We start from the raw sequence: 27,856 nt of genomic DNA on the forward strand, positions 1-27,856 counted from the left end.
TCTGAGTTAAGCTGTATATGTATACTTTCGATGCTATTTTGGCTACTGTTCCTTGTTCTAAATTCTATGTACTTTTATTTTAATTCTAGAGTCTTTCTTGGGTCCCTCCTAAGACAGCCCCAATGGCGAAACACGGCCGTGTCAGGGGACTGTACTGATGTGAATTATCTTTAAATAAACAGCCAGTGTTCTTTGCAAATATTACCTGTTTTTTTGAAATATTTAAAGACTGCAGAGTTAATATTTATTCACAAATTTTTAGGGGTGTGCATTCGTTTGCAACGTATTGGCAATCCGCAACGTATATGTCATATTCGTTGTATTCCTGGGGGTCACGAAACGTATGGTGAACCCCCACGAATACAACGTATCACTAACGAATAAACCCCCACCCTCCTGACCCCGCCTCCATTTTGAATACCGGCAGCTGACGGCCCGAGTGCAGGAGATCGCTCCAGGACCCCCACTGGATCACCAGGGACTTTTGGCAAGTTTGGGGGGGGGATGGGACGAGGGACTCCTGACCTCCCCCCAAGACTTGCCAAAAGTCCCTGGTGGTCACAGGGGCTACCAGTGCCATTGGTTGGCCCCTGTCACATGGTAGGAGCACAAGATGGCGCCGGCCGTCCAGGCAGGGTTGAATTAGTCATGACACATGGGCAATGTCATCCACTGGCACCAAATGGACCCTTCTCTCCTAGCTCACACAGTTTTTGCTCTACTGAGCATGCTCAGGAGTTCCCCAGAATGCGTTACCTTGTAAGCCCCTCTTTTTTTTTTTTGGTACAAGCTCTCGCAAGGACGTGTACCCTCTCTCTACTAATCTTTTTGGTACGTTATAGTTTTTCATTTGTACTTAACTTACTCGAGTTGCCTCTGTAGCCCCTCAACAGCACTTTTCAGTAATACCAAAAAGAATATACTGTATCTGGCTCCAAGAAGGCCAATTCCAGTGACTTCAGGGATTGCACGTTTGGCTGAAAGATGTCCATCAGTGGTGGCTATGATATTTGTACAAATGTCTTGGTCTAGACCATCCAAAGATAAAAAAAATTTGTAGGGATGTGCAGCAGGGACAGATTCGTCCCATTCGGTATTCGGATTCTTCGGGACCCGCATCCATTCTCAGGAGACCCCAATCCGTTCATTAGTTACATATGTATTCATTTCCCAAAAAAAAACCCCCATCCCAACCCTTTAAATTTAATTTACTACAACCCCCCACCCTCCTGACCCCCCCCGACTTGCCAAAAGTCCCTGGTGGTCCAGCGGGGGTCCTGGAGCGATCTCCTAAACTCGGGCCGATAGCCTTTGCCCTTTCTATGTCACAGGGGCTACCGGTGCCATTGGTTGGCCCCTGTCACATGGTAGGAGCACAAGATGGCGCCAGCTGTCCATTGCTCCTACCATGTGACAGGGGCCGACAAATGACACTGGTAGCCCCTGTGACGTAGAAAGGGCAAAGGCTATCAGGCAGAGTACAGGAGATCTCCAGGACCCCTGCTGGACCACAAGGGACTTTTGGCAAGTCTTGGGGAGGTCAGGAGGGTGGGGGATTGTAGTAAATTAAATTTAAAGGGTTGGGATGGGGTTTTTTTGGGGGAAACGAATACATATGTTAACTAATGAACAGATCGGGGTCCCCCGAGAACGGATGCTGGTCCCGACGAATCCGAATACCGAATGGGACGTATCCGTCCCTGCTGCACATCCCTACAAATTTTTTTTATCTTTGGATGGTCTAGACCAAGACATTTGTAGCAAATATCATAGCCACCAGTGATGGACATCTTTCAGCCAAACGTGCAATCCCTGAAGTCACTGGAATTGGCCTTCTTGGAGCCAGATACAGTATATTCTTTTTGGTATTACTGAAAAGTGCTGTTGAGGGACTACAGAGGCAACTCGAGTAAGTTAAGTACAAATGAAAAACTATAACGTACCAAAAAGATTAGTAGAGAGAGGGTACACGTCGTTGCGAGAGCTTGTACAAAAAGAAAAAAAATGAGGAGCTTACAAGGTAACGCATTCTGGGGAACTCCTGAGCATGCTCAGTAGAGCAAAAACTGTGTGAGCTAGGAGAGAAGGGTCCATTTGGTGCCAGTGGATGACATTGCCCATGTGACATGACTAATTCAACCCTGCTTATTTTCAGAGAACTTGTGGCAAGAACATATGTGTAGGTTATATTTTGTATTTTAAAAGTAAGAAAAAAAGTAAAACAAAAAAGGTTTCAAATTCACACAAAAGATTGAAGAAATACTGTAATTTAAACCAACATTTTTAAAACAAGTTTATATGAACATGCCACAGAATCTAGAAAATTCTACTATAACATTTTTTAATGCCTACCACAGGATACTAGGGACCTAGAGTACATCAAATAAAAAAAAATAAGATCAGCAATTTCTTTAAATGCCAGCTTCAAATGTAAGGACAGAGTGTTCAGTGGTAAAAGTACTGGACTACGAGTCAGGAAAAGTCTCAGGACTTGGAAGTACAAAACTATAATTGCGCTTTTTGTTATAAGTGTTTACCTGGAGCTTTTATAGACAGACAGCTAACAAAATCAATCAAATAAATAAATAAATCTCTCTCAACCTTTTAGATTAAGATTTGAATCATGAACCAAGCATGGTCTCTTCTTGGCTTTTTGCCTGATACTGAAAACCTGAGAGTGGCGGGGGGGGGGGGGGGGGGGGGGGAGGTTTATTAACCTGCCACTTGACCCCACTTGGTACATGAAACTGGACTCTGGCTACACTTAAAGGATTAAGCCTCCTTCCCCCAAAAAACCCACACACAATACCCACCCCCCTACATTTTGACTGTGTGTGTCTCTCTCTGGAACTCAGATAAAAATCAAGGTTCTTCCTTAATCAGGCTTTGCTGGCGATTAAAATGTTTTCTAAAAAATAATTAAGATGGTTTAAAAGAATTCTCTATTGTTTAAAACTGATTCTAGCTACTAAACTGAGCAGATATAACTTGGAAGTCAGACAGCAGTAACTCCCAGGCAGACACCCAATGATCTTGATATTTTGCAACAGGCACTATAAAATGGGTCTCGGATAATAGTCCTGAGTGTTTTTCAGCACTGCTTAAAATTAAAAAAAATTCCATAAAATTAAATTTTTTACCTCAAAATTCTTCAAGGTCTTTCTCCAGAGCATTGGATCCGAGGATTCTGACTGGAACACTCGGAGCATGACAAACAGAAGATGAATGCAAAACGCCCCACGACCACAACTGCAGGTCTGCACAAAACCATACAGGCAAGGTTGAAAACAGAGATTGGTAGCGCACGGGAAATCCACTAACTTTGTCACGGACCTGCTGGCAAGGGCTGTGACCGCTCGAGGAGAGATTTTAAAAGAAATCAAATCCTCTTAACACATTCTTGGGTTCCCCCCCCCTCCCATTTCTTTGAAGAAAAAGAAAAACCTGACCAGGTTAAGAAGAGAAAGACCCTCGAAATGAAGAGAGGCACATCTAGCCAGCCAGACATTAGTAGGTTTGTGCATGAAAGGCTTGGTAACAGCTTTTCAATTTCTGCCAAGAAGGAGCCATTGATCTGCAGCTCTGTCCTAGCGACTGAAAGAGCCCTACAGTTTCACGGGTTTCAGTCAATTACTGTTTGATTTCACTTGTCACAAAGGGCTTGAGCTTCAGTTTAGTGTGGCTCTGGGTGTACAAACTTTCAGGTTTGCTTACTTGAAGTGAAGAGAAATATTGGCTGAATTACTACAACAAACACTATAGTAAAAATTTTACTCTCAGAAATTCATGCAGGTGGATCAGCATTTTTAAGGGAACAAACTCCTGGTGCACCTGTGTCACTTATATCATTAAGATCAGTAAGGATGACTGGAAGGCGGGGATTCCGGTTTTGGTTGAACCTTGCCCTGTGCTGTTATAGCAGAACCGAAGTTGGCACCTGCAGAGCGGCCCAATCAGTCAAAATATTTTAGAACGGCTCTAATTGTTGTGGTTTAGCTCAGAAGAGCTAAGACAAGTGTTCAGAAGAAGCTGGTGCAGGAACATACATGATTCACAATATCGAAGGCTTCTAAGCTCTTCCACTAGCAGAAGTGGGATGAAATTTTCAGTATGGACAGTTTATTGTAAGCAATTTGTCTATCAGATACATAACTGTATAATTTTTACACTTTTATACTTTGCCAAGTATTCCTGGCAAACACTACTCAGTTCAACAGCACATCAGCCACAACAGGAATTTTAGATTATACCTACCTGAGGTCCAATGAATACTCTGTATTTATTATCTGGACTGTCTCCCCCAATGAGGAAAGAATTTGGTCCTATCTGCTGCAACAGATACAGTCTGGCTCGCATCACTTTGTTGATTCTGCGGTTTGTTTCCTCCGGGCTGTAAGGTGAGAAGCCATCAGGTGACGGAGCTCGTCGAGGAGGTGTGATACGCCCACTCTGAAACTACAGACATTTACTCCCATAATCAAGTTTAATCCTTTGCATATGAACTTTCTATGCAGAACTGCTGTATCTAGATTCTAACAAATCTCATAATTGGCACCTCTACTAACTTAACAAAAAAGAAATAAGAGAGGAAAGAGTAAACTTTGAGTCAAAAAGTCCTGAACAGCAGTGGAATTTTCAACTGACTAGGGAATAACAACCAAGAAGCTCAAGTCTCAAAAAAGAATGCATCACGCAACACAGAGAAGCCGAAGCACTGCTAAGCAAAATCAATGTAGAGTACAGGCAAGGAATATCCTCCTCAAGTTAACTCAGTGCAGCAGTAGGTGAAGATTTTATCAAATTTAAAATAAGAGTGCCACGGAGAAAAAAAAACAATTTTTCAACTTATGTCTGTGTGTTGAATTTATTCATTAACTCTTTGGTGCATTTCTTCTCCTTGCTGTTTATCCTCATTCTTTCCTTTTGTCTTTGTATGATTACAGTATTTTATCTTTCCATTCATGCTCTCTCTCTCCCGCCCCCCTCCAGGTGTCTTATCTTACTTTATCTATCTTTTATCCAGTTTCTTCTTTCTGGTACAGCTTCCTCCCTTCCCTTCCCTGTTCCTATCAGGTCTTTTTCTCTTTTGCTCCACTAATTTCCAAACTGAAATTCTTAAGTACTCTGGAGTGACTTAAAAGGTTTATTCACCACTCCCACCCCTAAAATACCCGTCAGGTTGATGCAATAGTGCTTATTTTCAGAGGAACAATCACCTAAGATACCTCCTGACACTATAGATACTAAATCTGCAAACCAATAAACAGTTTTAAGAGTCGGTATGCTCTTTACATAAACCACTCTAACAAAAGAAGCAAATTCACAAAATTCCTTGTGGATCAGACTACAGGCACAGCTCTACAAATTCACAAAAAGAAAACCTCTCTCAGTGGAAAGGGAGTTCCACAACAAGGGTCCATGACACAAGTTTCCAAGAGGGTAGACTCGACGGCAACGTAGGAACTATTTTTCCATGGAAAGGAACTAAATATATCTACTATATGCTTAGAGGACAGGAAAGTCAGGGTGACATGATCGAGATATTCAAATACCCAAAGGTATTAATACACAAAATGTATATCCAAGCTCAAATCCTGAGTGCGTCCCTGCCAATGTGGCCCAGAACTTGTACTCTAGCACTTCGGCCACAAGGTGGCACTCAAAGACTGGTACATTTGGCCTGACTGAGGAAATAATTGAGTAAAAGCCTAAGTGATTAATGCTGATGCTAGCCTTGGAGGAGAGATTTGGGGTCAAATAATAATTGGCTAGGTCAGTTTTTCTCTCAAATAAGTTCTGCTTGAAGACTAAGTCACAGGGTCCTAGTTAGCCTAGCAGAGTGTAAGCATTCCAAATCAGAGCGTCAGATGTTGAATTGGCCCCGATACATTAAGGAGGTAAGTATGGAGTTAAATCAATGGACAGAACATGCACAGAGTGACAGCAGGGTCAGGGCTGAAAGAAGGGGAGCCAGGGACAATGGAGACAATTTGTTTTTTTTCCTACTCAGTAGATTTACTATAAGGATTTTCAGTGGGGATTACAGGCGAGACGCCGGACATCATGAGGGCAATTTCCATGGGCTAAAAGGAAGAATTTTACCAGCGTAAATCATTTGTCTGAAAGCTAGCCAGCCTCCGTGAGGCTAAAAAAGTCTGCACACAGAGAGGAGGCAATCCGAGGGAAGAACATACACAAGTGACATTTCACATCTGTGCACGGACTTTTCAGACAGAACTCTACCCACACAAAAAAAAAAAATGATGCAAGCAGCCACACAAACTTCGTGCCCATGGCAATTTTCAAAGAGGACATGCACACATCTTTTGCCTGTGAAAACTGATGTGAAGTCCAAGGGAAAAAAGTAGCTGTGGTATATGCTGCCTCACAGAGGTGCTGAGCAGGAGGCACAGTGAGCGAGGATGAGCACAGGCCTGGGAAAGATCTGGTAAGTTATCCACTCCAATAATGCAACTAGTGCTCAGGCTGATTAAGGTTGGGTTTTTTTTTTTTTTTTACACAATCCTGAAGGCAAAGGTCACTAGGCTGACTGAAAATGCCACCAAGTGGAAAATCGGAAATGTTATTAACAAATGTGCCACTAGAAGAGAGAGAGGGGAAAACAAAAAAGTGCTCTAGGGTATTAAATGACTCTCTTGAGCAACACGAGGATCGGCATCTTATACCAGCTCACTTCCCTCCTCCATCTATCCCAGAATATATACAGTATGAATCCAAACTCACAGGCACTGGCGACAATCTCTTTCTCCTCACGCCTGGTGACTCCGGTTTGATCGTTTTGGATGCAGATGAGGAGCTGCTGCTGGGAGAAGGGCTGCGTCTCCCCCTCTGGACTGGTGAAGACCCGCTCGCTGAGCCTTCCGCGTGAGATTCAGGTACGGCTTTGCTACCTTCAGAGCAATCTGCTTTTACTGGGATTGGTTTCACCACCTGGTGAGGGGAATAAATCCAGAAAGGGATTTACAGCTTCACATATTAATAAATATCACAGCACTGAAACCTAACATAAGCTTACAAAACACAGTGCACGACTTCAACTTTGCAGGAGCTTCTGACAATTTCAGTTTGCATTGCGTTGCAGCTGTTAATTGGGCAATGTCACACAATTCTCACACATCTATGAATGGGAGAGAATATCTGACAAACCCACCTGGGTGAACATGTTCAGAGGTAAGAAAACAGTTGCTTCCAGAACCTGTCAAACATGTTATCATCCTTTGGGTCCTCATTCATGCCTGTACTATCAGTTACACAAAAACATGATATCCCTTGGACAGAACATCCTAGAATAGTGTACTATTCTATTAGGATTATGAATGGATTGAAAAGCTTTGGGGTTTTTTTTTCTTAATGATGCACTTAATCTGTGCATCGCAAACTATTTATACTTCTATACATCCCAAATATTATGGCAGGACATGCAGCTAATATAAGGAGAATCTTAAACAAAATAAAATAAAATTGCCTTATAAGGCTGCAGGGTTAACTCTGCCCTGGAGGTTACACAGGGGCGCCACCACAAAACTTATCTATAAATAAACTGGACCTCATTTGCTTTCTTGTACTTTTGAAGAGAGAAGATGGGTGATTATCAGGAAGCTACACTTCAAAACAGTAGTGCTTTCAAGTCACTCAATTTTAGCTAAATTGGATGCAGAGAAATAAGTGTGAATAAAGTTGTAGGCGATACTTTTTTATTATTAGACTAACTTAGCACATTTCTCATGAGCTTTTGACCACCCTTCATCAGGTCAAAGCAACAGAAACAGGACAGGGGCAGCCATTGATCTGCTTATGTTACTTTGACCTGACGAAGGAAGCATAGCTCTTAAATGGCTCCTCTATGAGAAAAGACTAAAAAGGTTAGGGCTGTTCAGCTTGGAGAAGTGACGGCTGAGGAGAGATATGATAGAGGTCTCCAAAGTCATGAAAGGACTTGAACGGGTAAATGTGAATCGGTTATTTACTCTCTCAGACAATAAAAGGATCAGGGGGGCACTCCATGAAGTTAGCAAGTAGCACATTTAAAACAAATATGAGGAAATTCTCTCACTCAACACACAATTAAGCTGTGGAATTCATTGCCAGAGAATGTGGTTGAGGCAGGGTGTAGCTGGGTTTAAAAAAAGGTTTGGATAAGTTTCTGGAGGAGAAGTCCATAAACTGCTATTAATCAATAGGGAATAGCCACTGCTTGTTACCGGCATTTCTAGCATGGGATCTATTTAATTTTGGGGTATTTTCCAGGTACTTGTGACTTGAATTGGCCACTGTTGGAGACAGGGTACAGGACTTGATAGATCTGGTCTGACCCCAGTATGGCATATCTTATATTCTTATGTTGAAAGCTCATCAGAAATATATTGTTAGCCAATTAAAAAAAGCATTGGCAATAACTTTATTGTTCACATTTATTTCAACAAATATACAGACTAACTTTAGTGACATGGGAGTAAAAGTGATCTTCTACTGTGGTGACCTTGAAGGTTTAGGACTAAAATTAATTTTTGAAATATTCAGCGATATTTGCCTAAAAAATCTTAAGGTAGGAAGTCATACAGACAAGCTTGTCTCTACGATTTCCCATCTAGTCTGGCTCCCATTTGGTTTGTTTTTGTTAGGTGTGGCTGGTGTGCTATTTATTTATAATCTTATATTCGGCGAAATCCAAAAATATATTTTTCAAAGCAGATTACAACATTACTTACATAAAAATACAAAACAGAATAAAATTCAACATATCATAAACAAAAAAATGAGTAATTAAAAATAGTTATCAAAGGCTTCTTTAAAAACAGTATTGCCTTCATCTGACACCTAAACTCCTTGCTATCTTTCTTCTCTCTCAACTGCTCTGGCAACAAGTTCCATATAGTTGGTGCAACAAAAGAGAAAGCCCTGGACCCGGTCTGTTCACACCTATAGCACTGAGTTTAGAACTTGTAACAAACCTGTCCCTAACGAATGAAGACTTCTTCTTGGCTTACACCAACCCAGGATTTTTTTTTTTTAAAGAAACATCTCACCTGAATACAATTTGTGAATGATCACCAGCAACCAAAACTTGGATCTGCTCTTCACAGACCTTTTTTTTTTTTTTTAATCTTTATACATAATAAAAAGGTCAAAGGGCATTATAGACACCAGAACTTTATAATGAATTTTGTTTTAAAATATTCCTGCATTTCTTTCTAGTTTTCATTGTGCTCGTGAAACAAAAAAATATATATATATTGAATTTTACAAAAGATTACCAAACATCTTGCTTCTAGCAACACTATGGTCCAAAGCAAACCACAGCAGTGTTCCTCTGGTCGTACCTAAATACCACATCTGAAGCTTCAGAGTGACCTCGGGAAGCACGAACATCAAAATCAAGAGACCCTCACTGATCATGCATCAAAGCAGAACTACGAAATCATAAAGGCTGCTTTACAACTAACTGAACGAACTGAAACTCGGATGCTGAATACACTGCTGCCACATCAGCTTACAGTGCTGAACTCCATTCGGACGTCAGAGGGCAGCATTGTTACTGTAATCAAGCCAACATACTGTAACTGTTTGCCATTCCAGCATTTTTAAAACCTTGATCTTTCAGGATAAATACACTTTAAAAAGGTTTGCAACCAAATGGAATTATTCGATTAACATAACAACTATAAAATGCTGAAGACATAAGCCCTGTGACTCATTCAGAGCCAGCAGAGGTATGCAGAGCTACCTAGGAGTTCAGTTGGGGATAACAGTGCAATCCCAAACATCATGGTCTGAGACACGCATGGCCCAGCACCACTCACCACGGGGCCTCTCCTGCTCCTCCTCTCCAGCCATTCGTGCTTCCAGGCTGGCATGCACGTTGCCTTGAGTTTCTCCCGGATCATGCGCTCTTCTGGGCGGTCGTCCATTTTCTGCAACCCCCGGAGGGTTTCCTTATTCTCCATGTCACGACTGCAGTAAAGAAAAAAAGATCAGTTATACATTTGACTCTAAAAGTTTTTACTGCAATGAAGAGTGTTATGCTATGGCGTAGAGTTTCTTAAAAAAAAAAAAAAAAGATTTCTTTGCAGTCCCTTGCACTAAACATTCATTCCAACTGTCATGAGCAAGGCACGTATGCAATGCTTGTAGACATTTGCTATTTAGAGTGCAACTGCTATGAGGCATATCCATTTGACTTTATTTATGTATTTAGCATCACAAATAAAAAAAAAAAAAAACCCTACACAGTAAAGCCCATGGCTTACATTAAAGAGCTCAAAAAAGTTGTTTGGGATTTATTTAAAATCATTAACATGACTGGCAGAACCGGCCCTAGTCTTAAGAAGCCATTCTTCAAACAATGGAACAGCATCAATCCACAACTCAAATGCGTCAATACAAGTATTCCACAAAAAGACTTTCAAATCTCATTTGCTAAAACAAAACAACTTTAAGGTGATGAGATGAAAAGTTAAAGCAGTCAAGAATTTCTTTTGAAGCTTAAACTGAATTAAAGGCACAGCAGAAAGACAGTAACTAGGTTGAGTTTTCTGCAAGCTAAATGATTAAACAAGTAGCCCAGCATCTTAAACTGAAACTATAAATCAACCATCTGAGATTCTGCAGTTACAATATCTATAATAAAAAAAAAACATTGCAAGTGTTTTTGAGAAACTCTAAACTGCAGGATCTTTAAATCACTTGACAGACCCAATTCCTATGCAATAAAAGCTGTTATCACACAGTGCAAGCAGCCCAGACGTTTTTTTCTACCTTGCTCATTAACAGGCTCACTGTGAAAAAATAATAATAGTAATATCATACATAGCAGAGGATGCCAGAAAAAGACCAACTTGGTCCATCCAGTCGAACGAGTTATTCCTGTCCGCATCGCAAAGAACTATGCCAGCTGCCAGGCTCAGAGCTTGACTCCTTAACCAAGTCAGGTTTGGTCTTCTTCCCATCCCGGGTACATGAGAATTGGGGGCGGTTTCCCCTATCGGGGGATCGGGCATCCTCCGGTGGGCTGGTCACTCTAGTCACGTGGTCTGCCGAGCGCGGCTGTGACAGAGCCGCGCTCGGCAGACCACGTGGTATCTCCTGGGCCAGCAAATCCCCGGGCCGGTCGTCATCGGGAATCCGCCCCAATGAGCATACAAACTCCCATACTTAATCCAACACCAATCGCCCAACCTTGCCGAACCATCTCTATTATTATAATAAAAACTTCAGAGAGCGCCCTGAAAAATGAAAAATCATTATTTCGTGCTGATTGTGAACATTAGTCATGTTGATCTAGTGATGTTCCTAATAGGAAGCAAGTACTTTGGATCTGTGGGTTTTAAAGGTTTTAAAATAATCTTGACTCAAGTTGCAAGGAGCCTTTAAGATAAAGGGTGCCATTATCATCTAAGTATCACAGACAAATGCAACTTTGGTGCTTATCTGATTGCAAGACACTGGGAGTTACTCTCTGAGGCAGAGGTACTAAATGCAAAATTTGCACAAAGGCCGCTTCATGCAAATAGCTATTTTTTGTGCACAGTTTTATATTGAATTGTATTTAAATTAATAGTAAGTTGCTGTGATGCAAAAGTATGCAAAGCAGTTTATTAACTGTGAGAGCACAGTAAAGTTACGTGTGAAAAAATTTCTTCACAGGTGCAATTTCACAAACATTTTTAACTATACCTTGATTAGCTATACTAAACATTTGTGAAAAAAATCTGCAGCAAAACAGTATACACAGCAACCTAAATAGTGCATGCAATTTTGTGCTGCTTAGTACATGGGTCCCTATAAAAGAGATGCTAATTTTGTTACCAGCTTATATGATAAAATGACATATATAATTGCAGGTAGTGTTAAAAGATCAATTTAGAATACAAAACTAGTCTCACAAAAGAAAAAAAAGATAACATTAACCCTTGAAAAAATGAATAGGAGTGTGGATTTTCTTTTTTTGTTTTTTACCCTTATCAAACAATCTTTAAGACCCTCTCTACAAACTATTTTCAGCCCAATGGCTGCAGAGGAACCTCGGTCCCGAGAACCTGCAGTACTGCCATTTTCCAGCAGAGGCCACTATGTACCCATAGTCTTCCCTCTCTCTGTGTGCACCATCTCTGTGGCCTTCCCAAAAACCTGGAATCTTTGTAGACTGGGGCATCTTATTGAACACATGCTCCCCCCCCCCCCCCCCCAATTTTATTGGCCTTACAAAAATTGTGTGTGGAACAAAATAGGATGCATTTTCCAGCAATGAGTTTCAATAAATAAGTAAATAAAGTGATAGTGCCAGATGGGATTCATCCAAGGGTATTAAGGAACTAAGAGAAGTTCTGGCAGCACCATTGGCTGACCTTTTCAATGCTTCTTTAGAGTCAAGAGTAGTTCCCAAGAACTGGAGATAGGCAGACGTAAATCCCAACCTCCTCCTTATTTCCCCTTTGTGAATAGGAGCACAAGCCAGTTAGTCTGACCTCTATGGTGAGCACATTAATGGAATCACTGCTAAAACAGAGAATAGTTCAATTTCTGGAATCCAAAGGATTATACAATCTTAAGGCAGCACAGTTTTTACCAGATGAATCTGGTCAATTTCTTTGATTGGGTGATCAGAGAGTTGGATCGAGGGAGAGAATTAGATGTAGTGTACTTTGATTTCAGTAAGGCCTTTGATACAGTTCCATATAGGTGACTTATAAATAAATTGAGCACCCTTGTTATGGCATCTAAAGTGACTGACTGGGTTAGAAACTGGTTGAGTAGTAGGTGAAATAGAGTAATGGTAAACCTAGATCACACCAAGGAGAGGGGCATTATTAGCAGTGTGCTGCAGGGCTGGTTTTTGCACAGGTTGGTTTTTTTTCAAAATATTCATAAACACTGCAGAAGAATTACTAGTCTGTCCTGGTACCTGAATTTATGAATGAAACTCCTCTTCCACAGAAACCTGGGTTCTGCCTATTTATTTATTTTATTTTGGATTTTTATATTCTGCTTTTCTAAATAAACAGCACAGAAAACTCTAGTGGAGCACGCATTGAGGAAAGTTGGAGCTACTTTGTGGGACTTGGTGATGCAAGAAACAAACTCATCTGGAAATGAGTGAGATGCAGGTAATTTTTTTTTTTTTTTACCAGCTCCTAAAAACATGCTTTGTCTGTCGAATCCTAAATAGTTCAATGCTCTCTTAATATCCTCTTTACAATTCCCAGGAATAGGCCCATAAAGTAGCCAAAACAATCCCCTGGTTAATGTGAAACACTGAATTAGTCTTAGGACCGAAACTTGGAACTGTTCTTAATGAAACTATGTCTGGGAATAACTGCAGGGGAAAAAAAAAACAAACTTAAAAGAGCTTGCAATTCATTAACTTTCCTGGCTGAGCAAACTGCAACCAAAAGAGGCTAGTTTAATGGTTAGAAAATAAAAAAGGAGACTGAATACAGAGGTCCAAATGGAGCCTCCATGCAAGACAATATTCAAAGTCCAAGAAGGCTGCAGTAACAATATGATGGACCTTTGCAGATGGAAAAAAAACAAAAAGATCGTGTCTGAATGACAGGCCAAGGGGTATCCTCAAACTGCTATTAGCAATAACTGCCAAACAAACCCTGCATATCCTCTCCTTCATATCTGTGTTCAGAGCCTGAAAGAAACATAAAAGCCTGACCGACGATGGCTCTGGATGTCTCAACATGCCAATCCTTACAACACGGAGCAATATTTCTCCAGATAAGAGAACAGGCTTTAGTTACTCAAAGCCTTTAAGAGTCCTGATAGCACTGAAAGAGCAACCTCTGGAATTTTCCTTTCAGTTTTCAGGCAGCCTCATAGCCAGAGGCCTAGAATGCAGCAATTAGGCTCTGGAAATCAAAGCCTTTTTGGCAAAAAAAAGGCAACCCAAAATCTTATATTTCTTTAGCATTCAAGCAAGCAATTCCCATGGAGAAAAATTACACAGGCATGATATTTTTTTCTCCAGTGCTGGGTCAAACAGAATGGAAAATCTAATCTGGAATCAGGCCAACTGTCCATCGACTACCACTGCAGGATTCTAGATGAAATCCAACTAAAGGACCCATCTTCATGGCTGAATCTACAAGTCCATCATTCTCAAAGTCCTTCAAGCACCACTTCCAATCTGCTGAAGTCTAGGATTTATACCATAACTAAGGCTTTGTCCTCTAAATTCTGACAGATCCTGACCCTAAATGAGAGAGATCCTGACTGGTCCAGAAAACGTGTGCTTCAATTGATAAGTCAGTATGTTCTTGAAACAAGACCACATTTTTACAGCCCTCATAGCATTCCAGATATGTACTGCTCTTGACAAGGATGTTATCCTAATACGATCAAACAAAGGAGACCTGCTACCTGAGATCAGTATTATCAGCACTTTGGTGAACATTTTACAGATTAAGGCAAGGCCGAATGGCAATATGCTGTCTTATGAAAGTTGCTTATCCAAAGCAAAATGGAATAACATCAGCTAACACAAGGCCAATAGGATACAGATATAGATATCCTATAGATGTAGAAAGTACAGAAAATGTTTGATTTATCAGACAATCAAGGCAGAGTTTCCATCCTAAAATACAAGACTGACATATGTTCAGCTTCTTTGGGTCCAGCACTGGATGAAATACCCCAAATTTAAAACTACCTTTTTACAGAGGAGAAAGAAGCAATCTTCCTTATCCCTACTTACTTGGGAAAAGTGTTCCAAGAGTCAGAATCTGCCCACTGACCTCCTCTGCCTGAAGGGCCTGGCCAACTTCAAGGACTGCTTTCTGAGAAGAGCCTGTTTTGCTTGTACAGAAATTCTCTTGGAGGAGAAATAAAATTGTCTACTACTGCAACCCCTGTTAGAGATTTAAATGGGGGTCTGGACTTATTTTGTGATAGTAGAGCCCTTTTGCCTTAGTTATATCCTTAATCGATTTGTCCAGCTGAGATCCAAACACGTTAAGAGTCCTCAAAAGAAATCCCACGCAAGTAGTTCCTCAAGAGTGTATCTGCAAAGCAATCTTATAGCTGAAGTCCTCTCTTGTTTGACATTCTACACTCCACTGCTTTGAAAAACAAGGAGAATCAGTTATAGACCTCATCTATCATGATCTTGGCTGCTGTCGTCACAGCAGAACATTAAAGGACATCGGCTACTCTGCTCCCTATCCAGCATGTCCAGGATCTCCTGGACAGTATCTGAGATGACTTATTCAGGACCCATGAAAAACAAATTATTGTATGCACATCGAGATGAAGCAGACACACACTTATCTCATAAATCTTCATCAAGAAATCTCCATGCTCTTCTCCACTGCATCCCTCAAGGCTCACTTGAGAGACATGGGGAACAAATCCCTAGGTATACCACTTCAAAAAGCAAACCATATGATCTAGCATACCACTAGTTTCCGCTCCCCCCCATGACAGGGGAAAGTCTAAGACAGTGTAAACCTCTAGAAGACGCACTTTGCAAAAGAACCTAAGGGCCTTTTATTTTTAATTGATTCAAAAACTAACACACCCCACATCTTTACCCAAATAGTGCTGGAGCTCGCCATGCTGTGCACAGGCCTAAATCAGTGAATTGGGGGGGGGGGGGGGGGGGGGCTGGACATGAAGGTATCTAAGGCACCTCCAGGCATGGCCAGGTTCCAGGCGACACTCGCTGCCAATTCTCCATTTCAGTATCTAAACTGGAAAATGCACAGCACTTGTACACTATATTCAAGCAGCAGTAGCTCCACAGAAGATGCTAACGTTGTGGTCCTTCCTTACCCAAGACTAAGAAAAGAGTGGATAAAGAAGGACCAATCCTGAAGAGAGAGAGTGGGAACAGGGTCACTTAACCAGTGACCACTGCAGCTTGAAAAATGCTTCTGGTCTTAAACAGCAGTAATGCACAGGTTCTAAGTGTTAGGAGTAGCGGACTGCACTACCCAAGAGTGCACAATTTTAAATGTAGTATTAGATTGTATATTAGGCAACAAACACTAGCATAGCACTAACAGAATAAAGTATACTACAATATTTCATTTATTCTCATGCTTTAGATTCTAAACAAATATCAAAACATCTTTCAGTGGCTTTTGGCCTTGGTTTCATGAATATACCAGAACACTGAAGGCTTTGACCATCTGTACTTGTTCTGTATAAGCAACTATCTTCCCCCTCTCATGTGACAGTAATCCCAATCTACTCTTGTTTGCTACAAAGCACTTTTGTTTTCTTAATGCAGGTGGGAAAAGCAAGAGCCAGCCAGCCAGCTGAGATTACTTTCTGTTCTCCTTGAACTAGACAGACAGGCTTTACTAACAGGCAGGTAGTGTACATTGTACTACCACAGCAGACTTTTTACATTAGTTGAAAGAGATAAGCTGCAGCACATTTTATTTAATTCACAGCACAGTACTCAAGGGAGGTTCATTTAGATCACCAGAGAGAAGGGATATTATTATTAAGTTCCTTGAATTTCTATATAATGGAGGAATACAAGCTACAATTTGGATGAGAGGGTAAGTAGAACTCAATAAAATTGGTACTTCCATCTATTCAAACGCCCTGGGAAACCCATTTGCAGCAGTATTAAAATCAGGTAAAAGAAAACCACCAAGTTGCTGGATAGAGATGATACTTTCTGAAGGCTGGAGTGTTTAAATATACAGGCCTACCAAGGTTCCCTTTGTTAGGCAATTATATTTCTGGTACTCGTCAGATTTCTTACATTTGAAAGATGAGACATAACATTCAGCAACTCACTATATTCTCCTGTTTTGTGAGGAGAATTGGACTGAACATTTTTAGAAGAAGTCTGTTAGTAAAGTCAGTTAGAACAGGGCTATTTAGCCTGTTCTAATAAAGAGATGGGAAATTTGGCTGTTAAAGACTTTTTTTTTGCAATTTTTTTAATTTTTCCATTTTGCTGCAGCATGCGTGTTTATGGTTGCGTTTGTCTGTGTGTCTTATATTGCGGTATTTGCTCATTTTGATTAACTAGGTATTACATTTTGATAACCGTTTGATAAAAGTTGCTTTGTACATCTTTTTTGTTCATTTTTGTTCTGGATGGTATAATTTATAGCCACTTGTGTAGTGGAGATTTTGAGAGTTCTTAACAGTACATACTCTGGTAGCCTATAGACATAATCCTAAAGGACTGCAAGGGTTAAATTATAACTGAAATTTATTTTAAAAAAACTGAGAAGTAACAGCCTGAACAAACTAAATGCTGAAGGCTGAGCCTTCAGTAAAAATAAATAACTTGCCTGGCTCCAAACTGTCCCTGGTCACTGTGACCTTCTTATGAAAGCCTTAGTCTATAACAAGAGGCCTCAAGGATGTTCAAGCGTTTAGAAAGTCTGTTCTGGTGCTGTTCTCTTTGTGATAATAGTTGCCACTTTATGTAATATTCTTCAGAAAAAGTAATATAACTAAGAGCTACAGTTCAATATTAAAAGTAAACCATGAGAGAAAGCTAACAAATTAAAGGGTCTATTTTCTTGATGGACCCTTGGTCTGACCCAGTATGGCATGTTCTTATGTGTTCTTACCAAATGCAATAATGCGCTCACACACACTCTTAGTAAATAAGCCCTCTTGAGATTATTGGGGCAAGTTTACTATCTCCCTCATTTATCAAAATGCGCTAAGGCATTTTCGCATGCGTTAAGGGCTTATCACATGCGAAAAGCCCGTTAACGCATGCGATAGCACCATATCATATGGTGCGATGCAAATGTGAAAAAGAGGAGGAGTGGGGAGTGGGCTGGGTTAGCCAGTCTGTGAAGTGCTATCGCACAGACTTAACATCAATTTTAACTACACCTTTTTCATTAGCGTTAAGCCGTGCGATAGGTTTTAACGCATATCACGATGATTCCTGAAAAACCTGTTTTAGTAGATTTGAAGCTCCCGGAGCACCAGCCATGAGGGGCTAGAGAGTGAGAGAGACTAGGCATGTCTTCTCCCCTAGATAGGTATTTCTATTCCACTCAAGGTGAGGTTTAGATATTAGTGTAGGGGGTTAGGGGCCACTTTGACATTCAACGTGAGACATACGAACAGAACAGTGGTCTCCTGTGAAGATTTGATGGCCAGGTAGAGAGTCCATCAAGCTAGGTTGAGAGAGAACATTGGCCAAATCTCATCTTTGGGTGAGTTTCCTCACTCCGTAGGCCATCAAATCTTCACAGGAGACCACTGTTCTATTCGTATGTCTCACGTTGAATGTCAAAGTGGCCCCTAACCCCCTACACTAATACCTAAACCTCACCTCGAGTTACTAGGTGGGCCTACCATAGGGATACAAATACCTATCTAGGGAGAAGACATTATGGTTAGTCAGTCTCAGTCTCTCTCAACAATGATCCCCCAGTGGTTGAATGCAGGAAATACATCAGGTCTGGCATTATTGCAAAGGCTGAAAAGGTTATCGCAATTTGCGCTACCTTAGCTCTTCGCATAGGTAATTAGCGCAAATTGCGATAAACTGTATATTAGCATAAACCACACCCCTTTTGCTATCACGTGCGATACTTATTGCATTTTGATAAATCCAGGCCTATACGCACTAGTTAGTGATCACATTTTGATAAAAGGGCCCCTAATTAATCAAATCAACTAACAGAGCTGTGAAAACACTAAGAACAGGAAATGTGTGAATGGAAGAGGAACACAAGCAAACAAGCTAAATAAGAAGGAACCCACAAGCAGAGAATGAGAACTTGGTAGCAGAAACAAATATATATTAGGAGCTAGGAAAACGACAAAATTCTTGTATCTATATGTATTGTATCTCTCATGCTGGGCTCTTAACCAACCTGTACACTAAGACAAAAAAAGGGGGAACTTTAATAGTCTGAAGAAATCAGAGGACAGAACATTTTTTAACCTTAGAGATTTGAGAGATGATTCTGGCCATACAATGAACAAAGTGATGTCACTGTATTATATACAATGCAGAAAAGCTTCAGAAATATTCCAGGGGTTTAGTATTTTACTTGCACCATATTCAGAGCACAGGAGGACAAAGTCTTCTTGAACTCAAAAAGACAACACCTACAAAAGAAAAACCCCATATGAGTTACTACACACAAATGCTTACACTTCTGGCAGATGAACCAAAGTTATACCAAAGGCTGCTAGATTAGAAAAGCACATATTCCAACCACTTAGGCATTCAGTCAGTCAATCTCAAAATGAAATGTTAGCTTTCTGCAACAACTCAATTGAATTGGCATGCTATTTCCTTCACATAATATGAAAATGGAAATACAGCTATCCCAGTCTCCAACCCTGGAGCTCATACTGATAAAAACCGCATATTTTTATACTGGGGAGTAGAGGAAGGAGGTGAAAGTTATTGGTGCTGTGCAGTTAGGAAATCTGTTTTTTTTTCCCGTTATTTTATTCAACCCTCCAGAATCCCATTCACAAGACTGAGAAATGCGAATAGTCTGCATGGCTTTGAGAGTAGGTAGGGCTTAGTGTGGAAACCTAAAGGGAGGAGGGAGCAGATCAGACTGATGGAAGTAGAGGAGGATATAGGGTGGGAGGAGGGGGAATAGGCAGAAGTGGAGAGGGAGGCTTAAGAGACAGATGACATTTGAAATTTTTAGAGAGCAATGGCTGAGGGGAAGGGAAGGTTCTGAGAGATATGTCAAAGCCATGGTCATGCTTTCTCAGTGGTACTGCAGGGGTCATAAGAACATAAGGTTTGCCATGCTAGGTCACACCAAAGGTCCAACAAGCCCAGCATCCTATTTCCAACAGTGGCCAATCCAGGTCGCAAGTACCTGGTAGGATTCCCGTTCAATAGATTCCATGCTGCTTATCTCAGGGGCAAGCAGTGGATTTCCCTAAATCTACCTTTTTTTTTTTTTTTTGCAAAATAATTTTTTTTTGAGAAGAGGCATTTGTGTATCTCGAAAAGCCCAAACACAATACTGAAATATACACAAAAGAGGATATTCTCCATGACAAAACAAGAGATATATAAAGCAGCAACCACAGAAAAACAAAAGGACCTATAAATTAGCAACATTTTGCCCCTTATTCTCTGAAAAACTCATGAACACCTCTATCCCAATGTGTGCAGGGAATCCACAACCTCCTCCTTTTCCATTTTCTTCTTCCCACATATCCCCAACCAACCCAACCCCATTTTTCCACAATCAGAGATATATTGATGGAACAGAAACAACTAACTCCAGCCAAGCCAAGCAGGTCCTGCCCCTATAACCATACATGAGAGTCAGAAGAAACCTCCCTTGAACTAATAACAGATTCTTTCAAGCCCATTATCAGGTTATCCCACTCCTTGCAAAGAACCTTGAGACACTCTTCCACTTTGTAACATACCCTGTATTCAACAGACCACTCAATGTCAGTAGGCAAATGAATGAAAAATGACTCCCATGCTGCCCAGTATAACTCATCCAGACTGCTTCTACCCGATTTTGAGTCCCTCCATTCCATTTGCATTACCAGGACTATTCTCTGGAGCCAAGAGTCAATCATAGGCACTGTCTTCTGCCCAAACTGCCAAAATGCATTTGCATGCTACCTGTATAGCTAGCTGTATGAATGTCTCCTTCTTTGCATCTGTTGGCAATCATACCAGCAAAAGCATTGTGCCATTTTTTGGTACTGTTATACCAATGCATCATCGAATAGATGTTAATACTGCATCCCAAAACACATCTAGTTTTTTGCAATGCAAAAATCGATGAATTAAGGATCCAGCTTCCTCTCCACATTTAATGTACATCATAGTTGAAGCCAACCCCATTTGATGTCTTCTAATGTCATCGATAAATGTGTGGTGTAACAGTTTAAATTTAGTTTCTCTCAAGATAGCATTCGGGGCAATACAACGTAGCATTCTAAAGCAACTGGACATACATTCCTTAGAAATGTCCTCCTCCAATGCAGAGGTGCAGTAGACAGCAAGGGATGCAAGCTGATGATCCTGCAAGTTTTTGTAAAATTTATGCCAGTTAGCAATAGAATTATGCATGAGATATATCCTGAAGTTCATTGGCAAAATAAACTTCCAATTGGAAAGAATTGGTTTCCCATTTAACAGAACCCAGATAGTGCAAGCTTGTAGGTATGCAAAAAACTGCCTAGGAAAAGTTTAAAAAAATGTGATGTAGCATAGCAAATGGCAGGACATCTGACTTATTTTTCTCATACAGTTATATGTATTTAATTCCCAAATTAGCCCAATCCTGTAAGGTAGAGGCATATTCCACTCCTGGGGAAAACTCATAATTACCCAGTAACACCAATAACAAAGACTTATAACCCTTTAAGCCCCATCCTTTCCTCAACCACCTCCAAGCCTGCACACAAGGGTACAACAGAGTCCTGTAAAATGATGGTCTCTGCAGTTCTCATTGTGAGGCTTGAACTAAGTACGTTGGGGACCAAGGTGCTAGCATAGTTTCCAGTAACTCAGCTGGGCATGGACCCTATGTCGGAGCCAAAGAAGAACCCCATCCTGGTGTCTCTACGGAAAGCCTCTTGCTATTTCCCAATGCTGGAAGCCATCCAGGGGTTGATTGACCTGGGACGCCCCAGAAGCAAGTTTTAAAGGAAGTCGGGCCTTGGAGGCCTTGTAGCCTCTGGACCCAGCGGTGAAGGAATGCTTCTGGCCCTACAGAAACTCACCCATTTCAGTCATCTTGGCCCTCGGGAAGGTCTCAGCCCTTTCGGAAACTGACAAACAAAACGAGGTGCAGGTTCGGGCTCAGGTTAGACCCAAACTTCCCAATGAAGTTAGGCTGACCCATCCACAGGACAGGAAGATAGAAGAGGGATAGTCTGCCCCCTATCAGTGGTGGGTCAAGATCACATTGGACAAATGGTACTGGATATCAAACGAGGAGGATATGCTCTAGAATATGCCGCAGCTGTGGCCTGAGGCAGTCTCGCCTCCCAGGGAGCAGTGAGAGAGGGAAGGTGGCTGGATTGGTTCCTGAGGGGGGGGGGGGGGGGGGCAGAGGAGCCGGTGGCTATTTTGGAAGCACATGCAGAAGTGCAGGCTTCCATTTCTGAGCCCTGGGATTCCCCTCCCATGCTTTTTCCTGTGGGAAAGGACTCTGCTGCTGGCAGAGGATGGGTGGGGGGGGGGGGGGGGGGGAGTGGAGAAGGAGTTCATCAGGACTCTTCTTCCTCGGGCCCAGAGGCCTTTTCACGGGCTTTGTGCTTCTCCTTCCTAAGGCTTATTTAGCCCGGAAGGAGTTAGGGGCAAAGAGGCTTTTGCCTAGGAAGTCCAGGATGGCCAAGAAGGCTAGAGGGCTTGTGAAGTCAGGAGGAATCCTGTGGATGCTGGGTCTCGGGTGAGCCCCAAAGGAGGGTGATTCATTGGATAGACTGGATGATTCTGACCAGTTCTAAGGGGGTCACGGTGGCACCGGACAAGGACCCTGTGAGTGCCCAAGAATATCTGACACAGAACTTGGACCGAGATCCATTGGGGGCCTTGGGGGATCCCATGCTGAAACTGGATGCTCAGGAACTGGAGGCAGTTCCAGTTGCGGAAGGAGATAACCCGAGTGTGGTTCAGCTGTTTTGCAGAGAGGAACTAGGTCCATTGATTCCCCAGGTGCTGGAGGAGCTTGGCATCAAAGATGTCCAGGAAAGAGTGAATCTACAACTTAAAAAAGAAAAAAAAAAAAAAGGATATAGTTGTGATGGAGAAGGTACAGAGAAGGGCAACCAAAATGATAAAGGGGATGGAACAGCTCCCGTATGAGGAAAGGCTGAAGAGGTTAGGGCTGATTAGCTTGGAGAAGAGATTGCTGAGGGGGGATATGAAAGAGGTCTTTAAAATCATGAGAGGTCTTGAATGAGTAGATATGAATCTGTTATTTACACTTTCGGATAATAGATGGACTAGGGGGCACATTTAAGACTAATCAGAGAAAATTATTTTTCTCTCAACACACAATTAAGCTCTGTCCTTTCACGAATCCCGTTTTATCAATGTTAATTACCTGGGGAGAACTATGCTTATTTCGTTAGGAAAAACAGCAGTTAAAATTTTCATTGCAACATTAATTAACGAGATGGGGCAGTACGACTGCACCTCCAAGTGGTCCTTACCCTTTTTGGGTAAAACAACTATTACTGATTGATTAGTTTTGGGAGATAAAATGCCTGAGGGTACAAGACCATTATAAAACTTAGTCAACGCAGGAAGTATCACAAATTTTAGCACTTTATAGAATTCCATCCCCAGGCTGTCCGTCCCTGCAGCTTTCCCAAGCTTCAATCCCTGAATAACCAAGAATATTTCTCACGAATGGGGGCACTGAGTTTTGCCTCCATCTCCTACGGAAGTTTAGGCCATGGAAAATTGGATAAGAAAGTTTCTCAGGCTTCCATATTCATCTCTTTGCAGCTATAGGGAGCCCTATAATACTCCAAAAACCATTCTGTAATGTCCGAAAGTGAATGAATGCGTTGCCCCTTGTTATCTCTAATGCCTGCTATACAAGATTTTTGTCACGAGTTTACTCAGTTTGTTACCAAACTACAACTGGTACTGAAAACCTCTTAGAGATTTTGTAGCTCTCAGGTGCAAGAGATGATTCAAAGCAGCACAAGTCTGGTCCACTCTAAATTTAGTTAATTCAGACAAATCAGTCATGTGTTGAGACTGGGCAGATTTCAAAGCTTTCGTTAAATTTAGAATCTCTGCATTCCAAATTCTGTTAGTTTTTGCCACATAGGCATTTATGTGACCCGCACACCACTGCTTTGCCAGCCTCCCAAAGCAAAGAAGCTGAAATCTCAGGTGTAGAGTTTGTCTTCAAGTATGGTTTTTTTTAAGTACAAATGAAAGCATTTATATAAAATAGAGTTCAAAGCTCACCCGCCCTGAAAATGAGGAGCACTGTGAGCCTCCAAACTCTACTCCCACAGATACCAGGGCATGATCAGAAATGGATACTGTGCCTATTGTAGCCTGCCTTATCCAAGGAAATAACTTTTCAGGCACTAGCATATAATCCAACCTAGAATAGTATTTATGAGGATTGGGAAAAAAAAAAAAAAGTATAGTCCTGCTCGCTTGGGTGTAAAACCCTCCATATATCTAGCAATACCATTTCTTTACGTAGGAAGTTAACATCAAGTCCCTCCTCCTCCTTATCAGAGTCTTTTGCTGGTTTACAATCAATCATTTTTCAGATCAGCCACAATATTAAAATTTTCCACTTAGAGAAATAAATGAGCATAATGGGGGGAAGTTTTGTCTCTAGGAGCGGGAAGGGAGCTACAGTTCTGTGCTATGTGGTTATGAAGTTGCGTATGAACGTGTTTGAGTGGGAGTACATGTAGAGTGGGAGGGAAGGGGACTGGGGAGCATATTTCCAACCTATAATATTGAGGGGGACAGAAGCAGGCATTGTGAAGTGTGTAGGGTAGTCTAAAGGCTTAAGCTTGGAGGTCTCTAGACTGAGAGTTCCTTCATTATAGCTTGTAAAGGACTGGGAAAATCATAGGGAAGAGGAGTAGCCTAGTGGTTAGAGCAGTGGACTATGAACCAGGAGACCAGGGTTTGAGTCCTGCTCTAGTCACTTTACAAAAACTTAGATTGTAAGCCCTCTGGGGATAGAGAAATACCTACAGTACCTGAATGTAAACCGGTGTGATATCTCAATTGAGATCGAATGTCGGTATATAAAAATAAATAAATAAAATAAAATATAAAATTTGCATTTGCCTGTGGAAAAGGTTAAAATTACTATGCTCAATGTAAACGGAATCCACTCATCAGTAAAACATAAAAAACTATTGACTGTGTTTTAAAAGGCTGAATTCCTACTTGCTAGATCAGCCACAATATTAAAATCTCCCCAGACTACTAATTTATAGTCAGAAAAATTAAAAATGCCTGCCAAATTAGTGAAAAAGGTCGTGGGAATATATATTGGGCACATACAGATTACATTAAACAATCTTTTGTCGGTATAATGTACCGGCCACTATGACATCTGACTTCCTTGTCCTGAAGTTGGCGCTCAACCTGAAATGGCAACTGTAAATGAATGAGAATTACCATACCCCTTTTCTCATACATTTACAGTTGCCATTTCAGGTTGAGCGTGAATATTATAGGTTGGAAATATATATATGGCATATATATATGGCAATCATAATCTGAACATTTTTTCCCCCCCTCTTCCTCCTCCCTCATAGTGAAATGATGCAAAAAAGTTAAACTGCATGAAAGTCATATGCAACTTAAATTTAAAGACCACTTATCCAAATTGTTTCAGAGCCACAACCTATTAAGAGCATATGCGGTCAAACTTGAGAATCACTTAACTGCAAAACTGCTAGAGCTACTTGCTGATGTGATTTATTCAAACACTGTAGAGAAATGTGTTTAACAGAGTCCATAGGACCAACTATTCAAAGCTCCATGATTTCCTTAGCAGTTAGCGCTATTTGTCCCTTCTGCATTTTTACCCCTCTTTTCCTTTTTCAAGGGTGGACAGGAAAGTAGCAGCTTCTGTTTTGGTAGGAAAAAAAACAAAACAAAAAAACCCCAAACAGCGTTTTCCTGTCGAAGTGTACCTGGAGCTTAGCCGGAAACAGTAAAGCAAACCGGATCCCTCTCTGGTGTAACTCAGAACATGCCGTCGACCGTTCTCTCTGCTGTGCAGCAACTTGAGCTGAAAAGTCATTAAAGAGCAAGATTCCGTTTTCCCATGTATTCTACATCTGCTTGTTGCCAAAACGCTCACAGGAAATTGATGAGACCAGTTCAGGATACGTGGCATAACCGGCCCTAGGCTTGCCTTCCTTACCACGCGGTGGGCCAATAAGATGAATCCTTGCACACCGGATGCGATCCTCCGGAATCACCAGGCGTACATGATCCAGAAGCCAATTTTCAAGAAGTTGTATAATTCGTCCTCTCACATTTCAGGCAGGCCGATGTTCTTATTATTGCGGCTTTCTTGGTTTTCAAGATGCTCTGTTAACACTGCATTTTTTTCACTCAATTCTATAATATAGCATTCTGCCTTAGTCAGCCTATCATCCTGGGCCGAAATACTTTGCTCTGCGTGGTCTAAGCGCTTTGACTGCCCTTTTAGGCTGACTTTAATATCATCCACAGCAGACTGTTTTTTAATTATTCTGTAATGCTGTGGAAATGCAGCTTGAAATTTGAAGGAGTACCTCCTCTGATATCACTGCCAGCGTTTTAGTTCCCTCACTCGTAAGCTGCCATTTTGGGGTCTCCGCTTTTCTTTTCTCTCCCACTGCGGACGACTTTACTACTCATATCCTCGTCACTTCACTCCAAAGACCAAGGCATCTCATCTTTTCCAGGACAAGGTATTGCCAAATAAGGTTAATTTTGGGGTCTGAATAGATTACTTTTCGGAGATTTTAAGAGGGGATGTCCCGGAGCTCTTACACCCAACCTCCGTTTAGCCCAGCACCTTTAGCAGAAGTCCTCCCCAAGTTTCAACCAGGAACTTGTCCAAAACTTTTTTAAACCCAGCTACACTAACAGCTTTTACCACATCCTCTGGCAATGAATTCGAATTTAATTATGCGTTGAGTAAAAGTATTTTCTCCTTTTTGTCTTAAACATATCTCCTAGTAACTTCACTGCATGTCTCAGAGTCTTTATACTTTTTGAAAGAACGACCAATTTACATTTGTCTGTTCCAATCTATTCATTTTATAGACCACTATCATATCTCTCTTCAGTTGTCTCTTCTCCAAGCTGAAGAGCCCTAACCTCCTTAGCCTTTCTTCATAGGGGAATCATTCCATTAGTTGTAGCATTTTGGCACCCTTCTCTGTACCTTTTCTAATTCCGCTATATATTTTTTTGAGATATGGTAACCAGAACTGCACACAGTATTTGAGGTGTGGTCAAACCATGGATCAATTTAGAGGCATTATGATATTCTCTGTTTTAATCTCCATTCCTTTTCTAATAATTCCTAGCATTCTATTTGCTTTCTTGGCTGCCGCTGCACACTGGACAGAGGATTTCAACATATTATCCACGATGACGCTTAGATCTTTTTCCTGGGTGGTGACTGCCAATGTGGAACCTTGTATTGTGTAACTATAATTTGGGTTTCTCTTCCTTAAGAGCATCACTTTGCACTTGTCCACATTAAACGCCATCTGCCATTTGGATGCCCAGTTTTGCAAGATCCTCTAGCAATTTCTCACAGTCCTCTCAGTTTTGGCAAAGACAAAATATATCTCATCACATCACACTACTCCTCATAGATCTCTTCACTGGTTACCAATCACTGCTCGTATTTAATTCAAAATCGCTTGTTTAACTTTACAAAGTTTACAGACATAGCACACCTTATCTCACTAATCTCATCAAGCCAAACTGCCCCAATAAAACTATCCATCAAGAACTTCTTACAGTTCCTTCTCACAAAGAGATCCAGCTGGAAATATAGGAAATCAGGTAATAGTTTGTGTACATTCATTTCAAGGGTTTCTTTAATCATTCATTTTTATTTTTTGCTTCACTTACTGTATTTTCTCATTTCTATTTCATTCATTTTTAGAATTTGTTTTTAGGTTTCTTTTTATTAGTTCATGTTCAGATTTATTATGTAATTTTTAATTCATTTATTATGGTTTATGATAATGTTCTGTTCAGTAGTATTCTGTACATTCATTTTTTAAAATTGCTTATTAAGCTACTTAATTTCTATGCTTTTATTGTAAATTGACTTGATTTACTAAAGTGGTGATTAATCAAGTCATAATAATAATTTAATAACTTTGAATAATTTTCTATCAGCAGCAAATTTGACCATCTTACTCTTTA

At 41.0% G+C, this 27,856-nt stretch overlaps 1 protein-coding gene across 2 annotated transcripts in view; it reads right to left on the minus strand.

Annotated features, from left to right (window-relative positions):
* The window catches only part of MAP3K1 (mitogen-activated protein kinase kinase kinase 1), a 226,612-nt gene that overhangs the window by 109,833 nt on the left and 88,923 nt on the right, over positions 1 to 27,856 (minus strand). For both annotated transcript variants that reach the window (XM_029576902.1, XM_029576912.1), the window contains exons 2-5: positions 9,822 to 9,972; positions 6,745 to 6,951; positions 4,255 to 4,455; positions 3,141 to 3,257 (exon numbers count right to left, since the gene is read on the minus strand). In XM_029576902.1, the coding sequence (XP_029432762.1) occupies positions 3,141 to 3,257; positions 4,255 to 4,455; positions 6,745 to 6,951; positions 9,822 to 9,972 (676 nt within the window). The remainder of the gene's footprint in view (positions 1 to 3,140; positions 3,258 to 4,254; positions 4,456 to 6,744; positions 6,952 to 9,821; positions 9,973 to 27,856) is intronic.

The sequence above is a fragment of the Rhinatrema bivittatum genome, chromosome 1 (assembly GCF_901001135.1).
Source record: "Rhinatrema bivittatum chromosome 1, aRhiBiv1.1, whole genome shotgun sequence".
Classification (NCBI taxonomy): domain Eukaryota; kingdom Metazoa; phylum Chordata; class Amphibia; order Gymnophiona; family Rhinatrematidae; genus Rhinatrema; species Rhinatrema bivittatum.